Source organism: Penicillium pulvis, assembly GCF_028828015.1.
Source record: "Penicillium pulvis strain IBT 33274 chromosome Unknown scaffold_8_segment0_segment0, whole genome shotgun sequence".
NCBI classification, from domain to species: Eukaryota; Fungi; Ascomycota; class Eurotiomycetes; order Eurotiales; family Aspergillaceae; genus Penicillium; species Penicillium pulvis.
Window position 1 is genome coordinate 3,524,781 of NW_026643080.1, and position 11,864 is coordinate 3,536,644.

General features: G+C 50.1%; 5 protein-coding genes across 5 annotated transcripts; 4 read left to right on the top strand and 1 right to left on the bottom strand.

Annotated features, from left to right (window-relative positions):
- Nucleotides 1-43: 43 nt before the first annotated feature.
- On the bottom strand, nt 44-1,379 carry rad18 (E3 ubiquitin-protein ligase RAD18). The gene is made up of 3 exons (XM_057070286.1): nt 787-1,379; nt 601-733; nt 44-544 (listed from the first exon to the last, which is right to left on the bottom strand). The coding sequence occupies exons 1-3, from the start codon at nt 1,310-1,312 to the stop codon at nt 52-54; spliced, it is 1,152 nt and encodes a 383-aa protein (XP_056916897.1). The 5' UTR covers nt 1,313-1,379; the 3' UTR covers nt 44-51.
- Nucleotides 1,380-1,521: 142 nt separating this feature from the next.
- N7503_010741 (uncharacterized protein) lies at nt 1,522-3,270 on the top strand (the record flags this gene model as incomplete). The annotated part of the gene is made up of 9 exons (XM_057070287.1): nt 1,522-1,572; nt 1,625-1,680; nt 1,740-1,978; nt 2,034-2,212; nt 2,267-2,554; nt 2,611-2,632; nt 2,687-2,836; nt 2,894-3,076; nt 3,131-3,270. The coding sequence occupies 9 exons, from the start codon at nt 1,522-1,524 to the stop codon at nt 3,268-3,270; spliced, it is 1,308 nt and encodes a 435-aa protein (XP_056916898.1).
- A 349-nt stretch (nt 3,271-3,619) lies between these two features.
- On the top strand, nt 3,620-5,350 carry N7503_010742 (glycoside hydrolase family 125 protein; the record flags this gene model as incomplete). Its single annotated transcript, XM_057070288.1, has 3 exons — nt 3,620-3,747; nt 3,804-5,017; nt 5,079-5,350. 3 exons carry the CDS (start codon nt 3,620-3,622, stop codon nt 5,348-5,350), a joined length of 1,614 nt encoding a protein of 537 aa, XP_056916899.1.
- Nucleotides 5,351-5,747: 397 nt separating this feature from the next.
- Nucleotides 5,748-7,801, top strand: N7503_010743 (chaperonin-containing T-complex subunit CCT7; the record flags this gene model as incomplete). Its single annotated transcript, XM_057070289.1, has 6 exons — nt 5,748-5,793; nt 5,874-6,040; nt 6,125-6,461; nt 6,528-6,900; nt 6,966-7,627; nt 7,695-7,801. 6 exons carry the CDS (start codon nt 5,748-5,750, stop codon nt 7,799-7,801), a joined length of 1,692 nt encoding a protein of 563 aa, XP_056916900.1.
- A 1,048-nt stretch (nt 7,802-8,849) lies between these two features.
- N7503_010744 (caspase family protein) lies at nt 8,850-10,507 on the top strand (the record flags this gene model as incomplete). The annotated part of the gene is made up of 6 exons (XM_057070290.1): nt 8,850-8,926; nt 8,990-9,158; nt 9,222-9,297; nt 9,385-9,750; nt 9,811-10,419; nt 10,482-10,507. 6 exons carry the CDS (start codon nt 8,850-8,852, stop codon nt 10,505-10,507), a joined length of 1,323 nt encoding a protein of 440 aa, XP_056916901.1.
- Nucleotides 10,508-11,864: the final 1,357 nt, after the last annotated feature.

Genomic DNA, 11,864 nt, shown 5'->3' on the forward strand with positions numbered 1-11,864 from the left:
TTCTCTATGGGTTTCCTTCCTCACGTCACTTTTTAGTCTGCTTGTAACACCTCATCGATCACCCAGATCCTCAGCAACCTTGCCCGGCAATCCATTCGGAGATGTCGATGGTGGTTGGTCTGATCCCGAGGATCCAGGAATCGTGGATCTTACTTGGGCATCAGTCTTCTTTCGAGCGCTAGCAATAAGGCGCTTGAAGTCATCATTATGGTTTGCAGACCACCCGGCTGCATCAAATCCTTTGCTAGTCACGGTGTTTCTATCAGGAACCGTCATCACTGAGCCCCCGCCTTGTGTGTCTTCCCAAACTCTCAACTCGCGGAGAAGTTGCATTCTGGACTTGGGATTTTGGGAGTCACAGTTTGCGTTCCACAGGTTGACCCATTCTGTGTGCCGTCTTTTCATGAGATCCTTGGCCCCCTCTGTTGGAATTCCGAGTTCCTTGAACTTTTTTCGCAGCTGGCTCGGGTTCATGAGGTCGTAATTCAAGGTGGGTAGTCTATCTAATTGTTTCGAGGGTGAATTTTGTTGGCGTTGGAGAACTCTAGAATAGCATTGAATTAGACCCCTACCCTAGATTTTCTGGGTGGCACAACTTACCCAAATGCTGTGTGCTTCTGTCTCTCTGTGGCTTCTCTTGCTTCCTGTTCGGCAAGGCACTTGTCGATATGGTGGCTGACAGCTTCTATCTTCATAGTTCGGTCACAAACAGGGCAGACGGCCATGCCATCATCTGTAGCTAAATTAGATCCAATCAAGACCATGCGAAATGGCAGTATCACCGACCTGGTATATATTCTTCTTCGCCTTCACTGTCCTCAATGACTTCCGGTATAACCTCTGGCTCCTGGGGCACTGCTTTCACGCTTCTTGATCTCGTCCGTAGTCGCGGTGGACTAGCCTCCACCGATGAAATATCCTGCGACTGCTCTATTTGATTCGCCTTGCGCTTCTTAGGCTGTGGTTCTGGGACTTGGTTTTCTTCCTGCTCCTTAAGCGCCTTGAACTTCCTGGCAAGTTCCATCACAGCGGGTCGCGCTGTCTTGAATGTATCCAAAAGTTCCTGCACCGCCCAGTTGCGACGCAGCTTGAGTACTTGATCCCCTTCGCGGCAGATGGGACATTTGTTGTCGGCAGTGAGGCAACGACGAATGCATAGTGAGCAAAAGCTGTGAGAACACGAGGTGATCATCGGAGTATCAAAAAAGTCCTTGCAAACTTGACATCTGAGAGAGGACTCAAGCGGCGCAAGAAGCTGGAGAGGGGTGCCGAGCCAGTCGGTGGAGTCGGTGATTTCTAGAGAATTCTCCATCGAAGCGAACGGACAGCCCTGCAGCTGTATGCTAGTTCTTTCGGGTCCGGAGCAACCAAGAGTTGCTTAGTGTATGGAGGGCCGAGCAAGAGGAAGAGCCCGAAGCAGCAGAGTGGAGCAGTTTCACGCCAAGACCGCTGACTGATACGCGTAAAGTGGTTTCGCGTCTCAAACATCACCAAGCTGCTTGTCTGCAAGCTTCAATCACCATGGATCCCAAGATTTTCCTGGCAGAAAATGTACTCAATGAGCGACGCACAGTGAGTTTTGTTACGCGACGACTGTTTTTAGTCACCAGCTCATTCTTTTCAGGTGACGTATCGCTCCTTGAGCCGCGCTCTTAAAGTCCATGCCAACCGCGCCAAACAGTATGGCATTCTATCCCCGGGACTTCGAAGGAAGACCCAGAACTTATTATTTGATATAGAGTCCTATACGAATTCCATCGCAATGAAAACGCAAAGAAACCTCAAAGTATTCATGCGACCTACGTCATCTCTGGTGTCCAGAACCCAGAACCTACAACGACCAACGGCCATGCGAACGACGAAGATGAAGTTATGCAGAGCAGTCCCTACATGCCGAGCTCGATGCCGAATCAAGAAACGGTCTCCCACGCCTCACGCATCACATCCATCTTACTAGCCCGCGAGGAGGACCTGGATGGTAGGCCCAGTCGATTCATCACCCTGGCAATTACTAATTCTGGATTTGAACGCAGATGCGAAGGCTACTTTCCAATCGATATCTACAATGCACGTCTACAGTGTTCAATCGACAATCCTTCAGGATCTGAACGTTCTGACCGATGTCGCTCGGGAGGTTGCGACTGCGAGTGTACAAGACGACCCGCTTGAATGTGGAAAGCAATGGGGTATGATACAGAACCGTCATGTCAAGGTATGTTGCACTCTATCCCACTAGTCTGCGGCTTGTGGCTAACAGTCATTATAGCGAAGGACCGGGGCTCGTCCACCCCCCGCTGCACCAGCATCCAAGGCCAGTGCGCCGGCGCCGAAGGTCAAACTTGAATCAACCGTCCCTGCCAAGCGACCCCTACAAAGTGAAGCTTCCACCAAAGAAGAAGACAAGACTGAAGATTCCAAGCCTCAGCTTTCCTCTGCCAGCAATTCTCAATCATCTGCCAAGCCTACGGTTTTGGTACCTAAGCGTGAGAAGAGTAATCTCTTTAGCTCCTTTGCGAAGGCCAAGCCGAAGAAAGCCGCAGCACCCGTTGAGCCAGTATGTTTATCAATCTGTTTTTATTGTTGACAAGTACTAACTCGAATTCTTTTCAGATGGCTAGTGAGACACCAGATGGTGAGTCAACCGATTTCTTCCTGCGGCTTGGTCATAATAGCTCACAATGTACAGTTGTTCTTGACGATGCTTCGGAAGACGAGCAAGAAGAACTATTCCCCGATACTGGCGATAAAGCCGAAAAATCGGCTGCCGCAATCCGCGAGAGCAAAAAAGAGCGCGAGGAAAAGCTCAAACAGATGATGGAAACCGATGATGCCGACGGTTCGTTCACAACTCATGAAGGCACAGCCACCACGCGATCTACTAACACCTTCATAGATGAAGAAATGCCGGATGCTGATGATGAACCAGAACCGGAACGAGAGCAGACCCCTGTAGAGCAGCCGCCGCCGCCCAAGCCCACGCAGCTTAAAGAAGAGGTCACCGTGCAAGGGGGGCGCCGGCGAGGCAAGCGGCAAGTCATGAAGAAGCGCACGCTGAAAGATGAAGAAGGCTATCTAGGTAAGTTGTTTTTCTTGTGTGAGGTCTGATCTTGCTGGTCTAATTCAAAGACAGTGACTCGGGAAGAAGCGACATGGGAGTCATTCTCCGAAGACGAGCCGGCGCCGAAGAAGAAACCTGCGGTCAATGTGCCCAAAGCGAAGGGGGCTAAACCAGGACAAGGAAATATCATGTCATTCTTTGGAAAGAAGTGACAATCGATAAGTCCATAGTAGTAATATACATTTCATACAGCAAAAGTTTGTAAACTTGGAAGTAGTGGTAGTAGGACAAAGTAAACAAACGCCGATCACTGTACACTTTCTCCGCATTTATGGTGGAGACAGTGCAACCATGCCCTTGGCCGATGTCACCTCGCTCAGAATTTCCCCGCGACATTTAATCTCATTTGTGTTTTCAGGAGTCGATCTCATGCCATGCGGAGGAATGCAAGCATCCCGGTCTGGTTGGGATCGACATTAAGCCTACAAAAAGCCCATGAGCTCCCCTCATCATTAGCCGGTTCCCAGGCTCGGAGTGTTTGACAAGATAACATTGCCCATCATGCCTATCTCGACCTTTCTTACGGCCGGCCTTCTTGCCCTTAAGGTAAATGCATTGTCTGGACAGGATACCCCTTCGATACTGCGACGCGCGTGTCCCGACTACACTACCTACGCCTCAACACAGCAGTAAGTCACACATCCTGGCCCAAGCACTTGAACGGCACCGAACTGATATTGCCTAGTGGTCCTTACAGTGGTGGTCCCTTAAATCTTCCATACCAGCGTCCTGCGCAGGCATGTCGCACTTTCTCGTCCGACTCTGTTGAGCAGGTCATCGAGGATGTGACCTCGCGTCTAGTGGACAAGGACCTTGCGCAGCTCTTCCGCAATGCCTACCCCAACACGCTTGACACCACAATTCGGTGGCACGTAAATGGTAGCAGCTCAACTGCGACCCGTCGAAATCTTGACAAGCGCGATACCTCCGATTGGAGTGGCCTGCAGACATTCATTGTGACGGGTGACATCAACGCAGAGTGGCTCCGTGATTCTACAAATCAAGTCATGAACTATCAAAAGCTAGCGTCGCAGGATAAGGGTCTTCATGACCTAATACTTGGGGCAATCCGCACACAGGCTGAATTCGTCATCCGATCTCCTTTTTGCAACGCATACCAGGCACCATCTGTCAGCGGCATCCAGCCTGAGAACAATACCCAGGTCGACACCGTGCACCCTGCTTACGAAAAGTCTTTTGTATACGAGTGCAAGTATGAGCTTGATTCCTTGGCTCACTTCCTCAAAATGGGTAGAGAGTTCCATGAGAACACCGGCTCGACCGAGTTCCTGACGGATCGTTGGTTCAAGGCGCTGCAGACTGTCCTTAGTGTGATTGACGCAGAGTCAAAACCTACGTTCGACTCCAACAACCAATTTGTTCAGAATCAGTATACCTTCCAGCGATTGACTACTCTTGGAACGGAGACTTTGACGTTGTCGGGCGTCGGTAACCCGCTCAATAGTGGAACTGGTCTCATTCGCAGCGCCTTCCGGCCTAGCGATGACGCTACTATTCTTGGATACTTCATTCCCCCGAACGCCATGATGTCGGTCGAACTGCAGGGTATTGCCAAGGTTCTTCAGGCGGCAGGTGGTCATGACAGCCTAGCCTCAGAACTACAAGACCGTGGCGAGAAGCTCGCGGCGGCTGTTCGTGAGCACGGAATCGTCACCAATGGCAAATATGGTGAGGTATACGCCTTCGAGGTTGATGGCTACGGATCGCGGACTATCATGGATGATGCGAATGTCCCATCTCTTCTATCCTTGCCTTACCTAGGCTTCCTCAATCAGACCGATGAAGTCTACCAAAACACTCGCAAGATGATTACTGATAAACTCGGCAACCCGTACTACCTGGAGGGTCCTGCTTTCCACGGCATCGGCGGTCCCCATAGTAAGTTTCTTTCGCATGGATGCCATCCTCGTGTTGATACAAGAACTCACATTGCTCATAGTTGGTCTTACGAACGCCTGGCCCATGTCACTGCTCATACAGGCCCAGACCTCAGATAACGAGACTGAGATCATGGAGTGCATTAATCTCGTTCGAGATTCGAGCTTGCTTGGTCTCATTCACGAGTCTATAAACGTTACTAATATTAAGGACTATACTCGGCCATGGTTCTCATGGGCTAACTCTGTGTTTGGTCAGACCATTCTTAAGGTCGCTGCTGAGAGGCCTCATTTGATCTTCGGTGAGGGTGCCGAGCCTTATACCGTTGCTTAGGCTCGGAACTTGATGAGTCTTGTATATTGTGGTGCAAAGAAATAAGATTCGACTATTAGTTCAATCACCAGGTGTCATCATTGAGAGTGCTTGCAAAGCAAATTAAAATAAGAGGCATGCATTCTAAAAGTTCGCACAGTTTCAAGCGCGTAGAACAAGAGACGAGTAGCTAGATGCTGTAAAGTCACAATTCTGTGAGATGCGAAAAGGGGACTTTATACAGAACCCCGGAGTGTTCACCGCCCTGGCAAAACGGGAGAATTGGGGGAAACAGAAGCTCTGGGAAATTTTGGCGGTCGAAGATCAGCGAAACCCCTCCGACTTCCACGACCTCTCCTTTTCTCTTGCTTTTACATTCCCTTCGAGTTACGGTTTCGATCTATCTCGATTTTTCATCATGGCCTTTAACGGCCAAACACCCACCATTGTGGTGCTGAAAGAGGGTTCGTGATCATTTACCCCCCGTCGGAGGTCCCGTTGTAGTGGGATGCATCGATGCTAACCATTCGTCTCTTTTCAACAGGCACCGATGCTTCTCAGGGCAAGGGTCAGGTTATCTCCAACATCAACGCATGTGTTGCCGTGCAAGCGACTGTGAAGAGCACTCTGGGTCCCTACGGTGGTGACCTCCTGCTTGTGGACAGCAATGGCAAGCAGACTATTACAAATGACGGAGCTACCGTGATGAAGGTGCGGATTCGATCAGCTTGCATTCTTCATCCGATGTGTGGATCGCAAAGGAACCGCCCATGCTGATTTCGAATTTTGATATAGCTTCTTGATATTGTGCACCCCGCCGCCCGCATCCTCACGGACATTGCCCGATCCCAAGATGCCGAAGTCGGTGACGGAACTACCTCGGTCGTTGTCCTCGCTGGTGAGATTCTTAAGGAGGTGCGAGACCTCGTTGAGCAGGGTGTCAGCTCGCAGACTATCATTAAGGGTCTGCGGAGGGCTAGCGCTATGGCGGTCAACAAGGTTAAGGAGATTGCGGTGGAGATGATCAACTCTGCTGAGAACGAGGAGAAGAAGATTGAGACCCTCCGACGACTAGCCGGAACAGCCATGAACAGCAAGCTTATCAAGCGGAATCAGGAGTTCTTCACAAAGAGTAAGGCGTGATTCGGAAATGTTGATTTAGGGGGTGGAGATGGCTGACGAGATTCTTTACCTACAGTGGTTGTTGACGCGGTGCTTACCTTGGACCAGGACGACTTGAACGAGAAGTTGATCGGTATTAAGAAGATTACCGGTGGTGGTCTTCAGGAGTCCCTTTTCGTCGATGGTGTCGCTTTCAAGAAGACCTTCGCCTACGCCGGTTTCGAGCAGCAGCCCAAGTCCTTCAAGAACCCCAAGATCCTGTGCCTGAACGTTGAGCTGGAGTTGAAGAGTGAGAAGGATAACGCCGAGGTCCGTGTGGAGCAAGTCTCTGAGTACCAGGCCATCGTCGACGCCGAATGGCAGATCATTTACAACAAGCTTGAGGCCATCTACAACACCGGCGCCAAGGTTGTGCTCAGCAAGCTGCCTATTGGTGATCTTGCTACCCAGTACGTCTTTCGGTGTTCATGTTGGTTGGGTGTTTGGGGGACATATTTACTAACGGACTATGTAGGTACTTCGCCGACCGAGACATCTTCTGTGCCGGTCGTGTCGCATCCGACGATATGAACCGGGTGTGCCAGGCTACCGCTGCCGCCACCCAGTCCACCTGCACTGACATTCAAGAGCGTCACCTCGGTACCTGCGGTGCTTTCGAGGAGCGCCAGATTGGTGGAGAGCGCTTCAACCTTTTCTCGGAGTGCCCTGCAGCCAAGACCTGCACCTTGGTCCTCCGTGGTGGTGCTGAGCAGTTCATTGCAGAGGTCGAGCGCAGTCTGCACGATGCTATCATGATTGTCAAGCGCGCTTTGCGCAACACCACCATTGTTGCAGGTGGTGGTGCCACCGAGATGGAGCTGTCAGGTCATCTGCACGGCTTCGCGGATCGGAACGTCCCACACAAGCAGCAGGCGGTGGTCAAGGCGTTTGCCAAGGCCCTGGAGGTTATTCCCCGCCAGCTTTGCGATAACGCCGGCTTCGATGCCACTGACATTTTGAACCGTCTCCGTGTGGAGCACCGCAAGGGCAACACATGGGCTGGTGTGGACTTTGATAATGAGGGTGTCCGTGACAACATGCTTGCTTTCGTGTGGGAGCCAAGTCTGGTTAAGGTCAATGCCATTCAGGCCGCTGTGGAGGCCGCTTGCCTGATTTTGAGTGTAGACGAGACGATCAGTAAGTGACCTGTCATCCCCTCACCACAAGAGGGGTCATGTTGTACCTGACTAACGAAACTCTGCAGAGAACGAGGAGTCCGCCCAACCTGGAGCCCCGAGAGGTGGCCTTCCTCCTGGTGCCGCACAGCGCGCCCTCCGCGGTCGTGGCCGCGGAATGCCCCGTCGCGGATAAACGAGTTAATGCCACGAGATGATGGTTCATATCAACAAAAAATGATTGGAGAATTTGTATTTTCTAATGAATCAAGCTTAGCCCCGGCATCAAGGGACTTTGCTTTCCGTGACTTGAGGATGTATCACACAAGGAATAGAAGCGTTTGTAGACACTTTCTTCCTACAAAGTACATAAGGCACATAAGATATTCTCTCTACCTACATTTGCTTTGGTGTCATTAATTGCGTGTAGAACCCTGGAAACCATATGATGGATCCAATTGTTTCGGCAGTGACAATCAATCAGCGTGCTTGTTGCCCACGAACATACTGCATAGCGCACATTGATAAAGTTCCCGTCTCAATCTTCACTTATCCTGCTTTCCGTTTATTATCATTGGTGTTTCATTCGTTGCTAAGTCTTGTACCCGAACACAGATGGTTATTGATTTTTGCATCCACTAAGACGGAAGTGGAACCGATACATTTGTATTTCTTTTTAACTAGTTCGATCTGTGTAACGTAACCTTCACAATGAGGGTTCAACCATCGACGAATAAAGGATCAGAGCTGGCTCCAATAGCGGGGTCTCGCTCTAAGTTGCAGGGATAGTACGCGGTCTCGGGGCTGCCGAGCTGGGGCTGAATGTCAGATATACATAAGGTGGGACGGATCAGGTTTTGAAGTTGGATTCTCTTTTCTTTTCCCCCTTTGACAAATAATAGCCCTATTGGAGTAGAAGTTGTAAGTGGCAAGGTTTTGTCGATCGCAGTTCATATGCATCGGCGCCATCATTTTTCTTCGTCAATACACCATTTTTACTTTTACCCCTCCGGTTCCTGCATGATCCTTGACTTAAGAAATCACTGGAATATCTTCTCTTTTCCTTTCTCATCATATCTATGTGAACTAAACCCCGAGAATCGTGGTTTTGATCGAGGCTTGGCAACTCCCGTACTTCCGATCTGTTTTGCTGCGGATCGTGATCGTCCCCACCCAACCTCTCCTTCCGTCTTCTCTGACATCTCCGCGCATTTCCCGCATTTCCCCATCTTTCACAGTCGACCATGTCTTACTATCCGCCTTATGGCGGTGCCCCTGGATACCCTCCACCCCAGCAATATCCCCCGCAGCAAGGCTATCCGTATGCTTTGTCTCCTGTCTCGGTCACGCGTGTTGGGCGCTAAAGCTGATTTTACTATTACAGTCCGATGAATAACCAACACCACCACCAACAACAACAGTCTTACGGCGGATACCCTGGCCAGTCTTACCACCAACAGGCCCCACCATCTCAGAACCCATACGGATACAGTCACTCACCCCAGCCGCCTCAGCACCAGTACGGTTCGCCTGCCCCGCAAACTGGATACAATGTACGTCACCAACCAGGACAAACTCCGCTTGGAGCATGGATATTGATATATTTTGCATAACAGGGAGCTCCTGGATATCAACATCAACCGCAGGCCCCCACTGGTCAAGCTGTGTACCAGGGTCAGCCCCGCCCAGTCGGTTCGCATACCCCATTGCTCATTCTGCCGCATGCTAAACACACCTTTCTCCGAACAGTAGAGCTAACATGATCCTATAAATATATAGGAAACTCATACGGTCATTCCGGCGGAGCTCCTGCCGCTCCACCCACTGGCGCGGTCTCGTTCGGAAATGGCGCTCCACAAGGTTACAGCTTCCAGTACTCGCGCTGCACTGGTAAGAGGAAGGCATTACTGATCGGAATCAATTATTTCGGTCAAAAAGGTCAGTTGCGGGGATGTATCAACGATGTGAAGAACATGTCAGCCTACCTGAACCAGAACTTCGGATATGCCCGCGAAGACATGGTCATCTTGACCGATGACCAGCAGAACCCGATGAGCCAGCCTACAAAGGCTAACATTCTTCGTGCGATGCACTGGCTGGTGAAGGATGCGCAGCCGAACGATTCGCTCTTCTTCCATTACTCTGGTAAGTCCCGGCTCAAGTCCATGAAACGGGTAGATGGGGAGACTAATTCCTTCGATCTAGGCCACGGCGGTCAAACACCCGATCTTGATGGTGACGAGGAAGACGGGAATGATGAGGTGGTCTATCCTGTCGATTTCCGAGTTGCTGGACACATCGTCGATGATGAGATGCACCGGATCATGGTGCAGTCGCTGCAACCTGGTGTGCGTCTCACAGCTATCTTCGATTCCTGTCACTCCGGATCCGCGCTGGACCTCCCATACATCTACTCCACTTCCGGTATTCTCAAGGAGCCCAACCTGGCCAAGGAGGCTGGTCAGGGCTTGCTGGGTGTTGTGTCTGCATATGCACGTGGTGATATGGGCAGCATGATGTCCACAGCTATGGGCTTCATCAAGAAGGCCACTAAGGGTGACGAGGTGTATGAGCGCAATAAGCAAACCAAGACTAGCCCTGCGGATGTTATCATGTGGTCTGGCAGCAAGGATGACCAGACCAGTCAAGATGCTCAAATCGCCGGACAGGCTACCGGTGCCATGTCATGGGCTTTCATTGCTGCGCTCCGGAAGAATCCTCAGCAAAGCTATGTGCAGCTCCTAAACAGCATTCGTGATGAGTTGGCTGATAAGTATACCCAAAAGCCACAGTTGAGTTGCAGTCACCCCTTAGGTAAGGCTTACCCTGTCAACATTTTCGAACCAATATAAATTCTTTGGCTAATTATTTTGCAGACACGAATCTTCTCTATGTGATGTAGATCATCAAGCATAATCAAGTTGTGATGGCCCTGAATTCTGCACTTTTGCTTTCTAGTTTTTACGATTCGCCCTGTATCTAATTTCATCCCCTGGTGTCTGTTGATCACTTGCTATGGATAACCCGGTCTCCCCGAATTGTGATTTATCCTTCTGACCTGTTCTTATTTTCAAAATGGGATATGAAATTAAACGATGGAGTGACGAGTCCCTAACCTCACAGTAGTCTAACACCTCGGAAACCTTCCCCACCGATCACCAGTCCAGCTCAAATATGCCTTTTCCCACTAAAAACCCCCGATCCAAAATTTGAATGCAGTCTCTCCAGCTCGATTGTTCATGTCTACATCATACAGCCAATTCTGGGACAATGCCATCCGGTGATCACTGTGTCTTTGTCTCGAGTTAGGTACCAGTATGTTGCTGCTGCGTTCGAGAACCATCCTGCTAGTGCACTGGCGTCTTTGCAGATGTTCCGGCTTGTGACTGCGGGTGTAATGGCTATTCTGTCGGATATTATGTATTAGAATCTTGGGATTAATTGGACTATGCCGCTGCTTGGTGGTCTGGCTTTTGTTTTATGCCCACCTGGGCACACCGTACATTACGTATAAACATGGGCCGCGTAATTGGCGGTCGCGCCGATATACGTCCAGTACTGTCGTCAGGGGTGATTCCTGAGGTGCCAATCTGTGCTGAGATGATTTGTTATATATATATGGCAGACCTTGACACGTCCACAAAATATGCCCCCGGGCCCCGGGGACAAATGAACACTAACCTTCCAAATTATGCTTGGAATCTTCCTAGGTTCTTGAACTACTCATTTACTAACATTTGGTATTGTGCATTCATTTACTATAATGATGACCCCCTTCGCTGCTTGGTTAAATTACTGATATCTACTGAGAAGGTACCGAGCTCGCAACCCTCGTGCGCCACCACGCCTTCTTATTCTATATCAAGTTCATGTATACAACGTGACTCCACCTTTTTGGGCAGAGCTTACGTCTTTCACCCAAGTGAATATATATGAAAATAGTATTGTTCACCATCCCTACTTCAAGGGTATACGTTCACGTGACGACAGGCAATCTGTCTTGCGGCTTCCTGTTAGGCAAATCGTCTTTCGCGTCACATCGCGTCGATAAAAGGTTGGGTCTATCAGGTGATAGATCGGTTAATGAGACTTCTTTTTCCTCCCAAGAGACCTTTCCATATTTCTCATGCTTTTGAAATTTCCCACAGACTTCAGTAAGTCTTCCTCTTTCTCTCGCCTTCATTCCACGCACCAGTACTCTGTCCACGCACTATCACCAACTCTTATCTCACTCTACCTTCACAGTCCGTCACTGACTG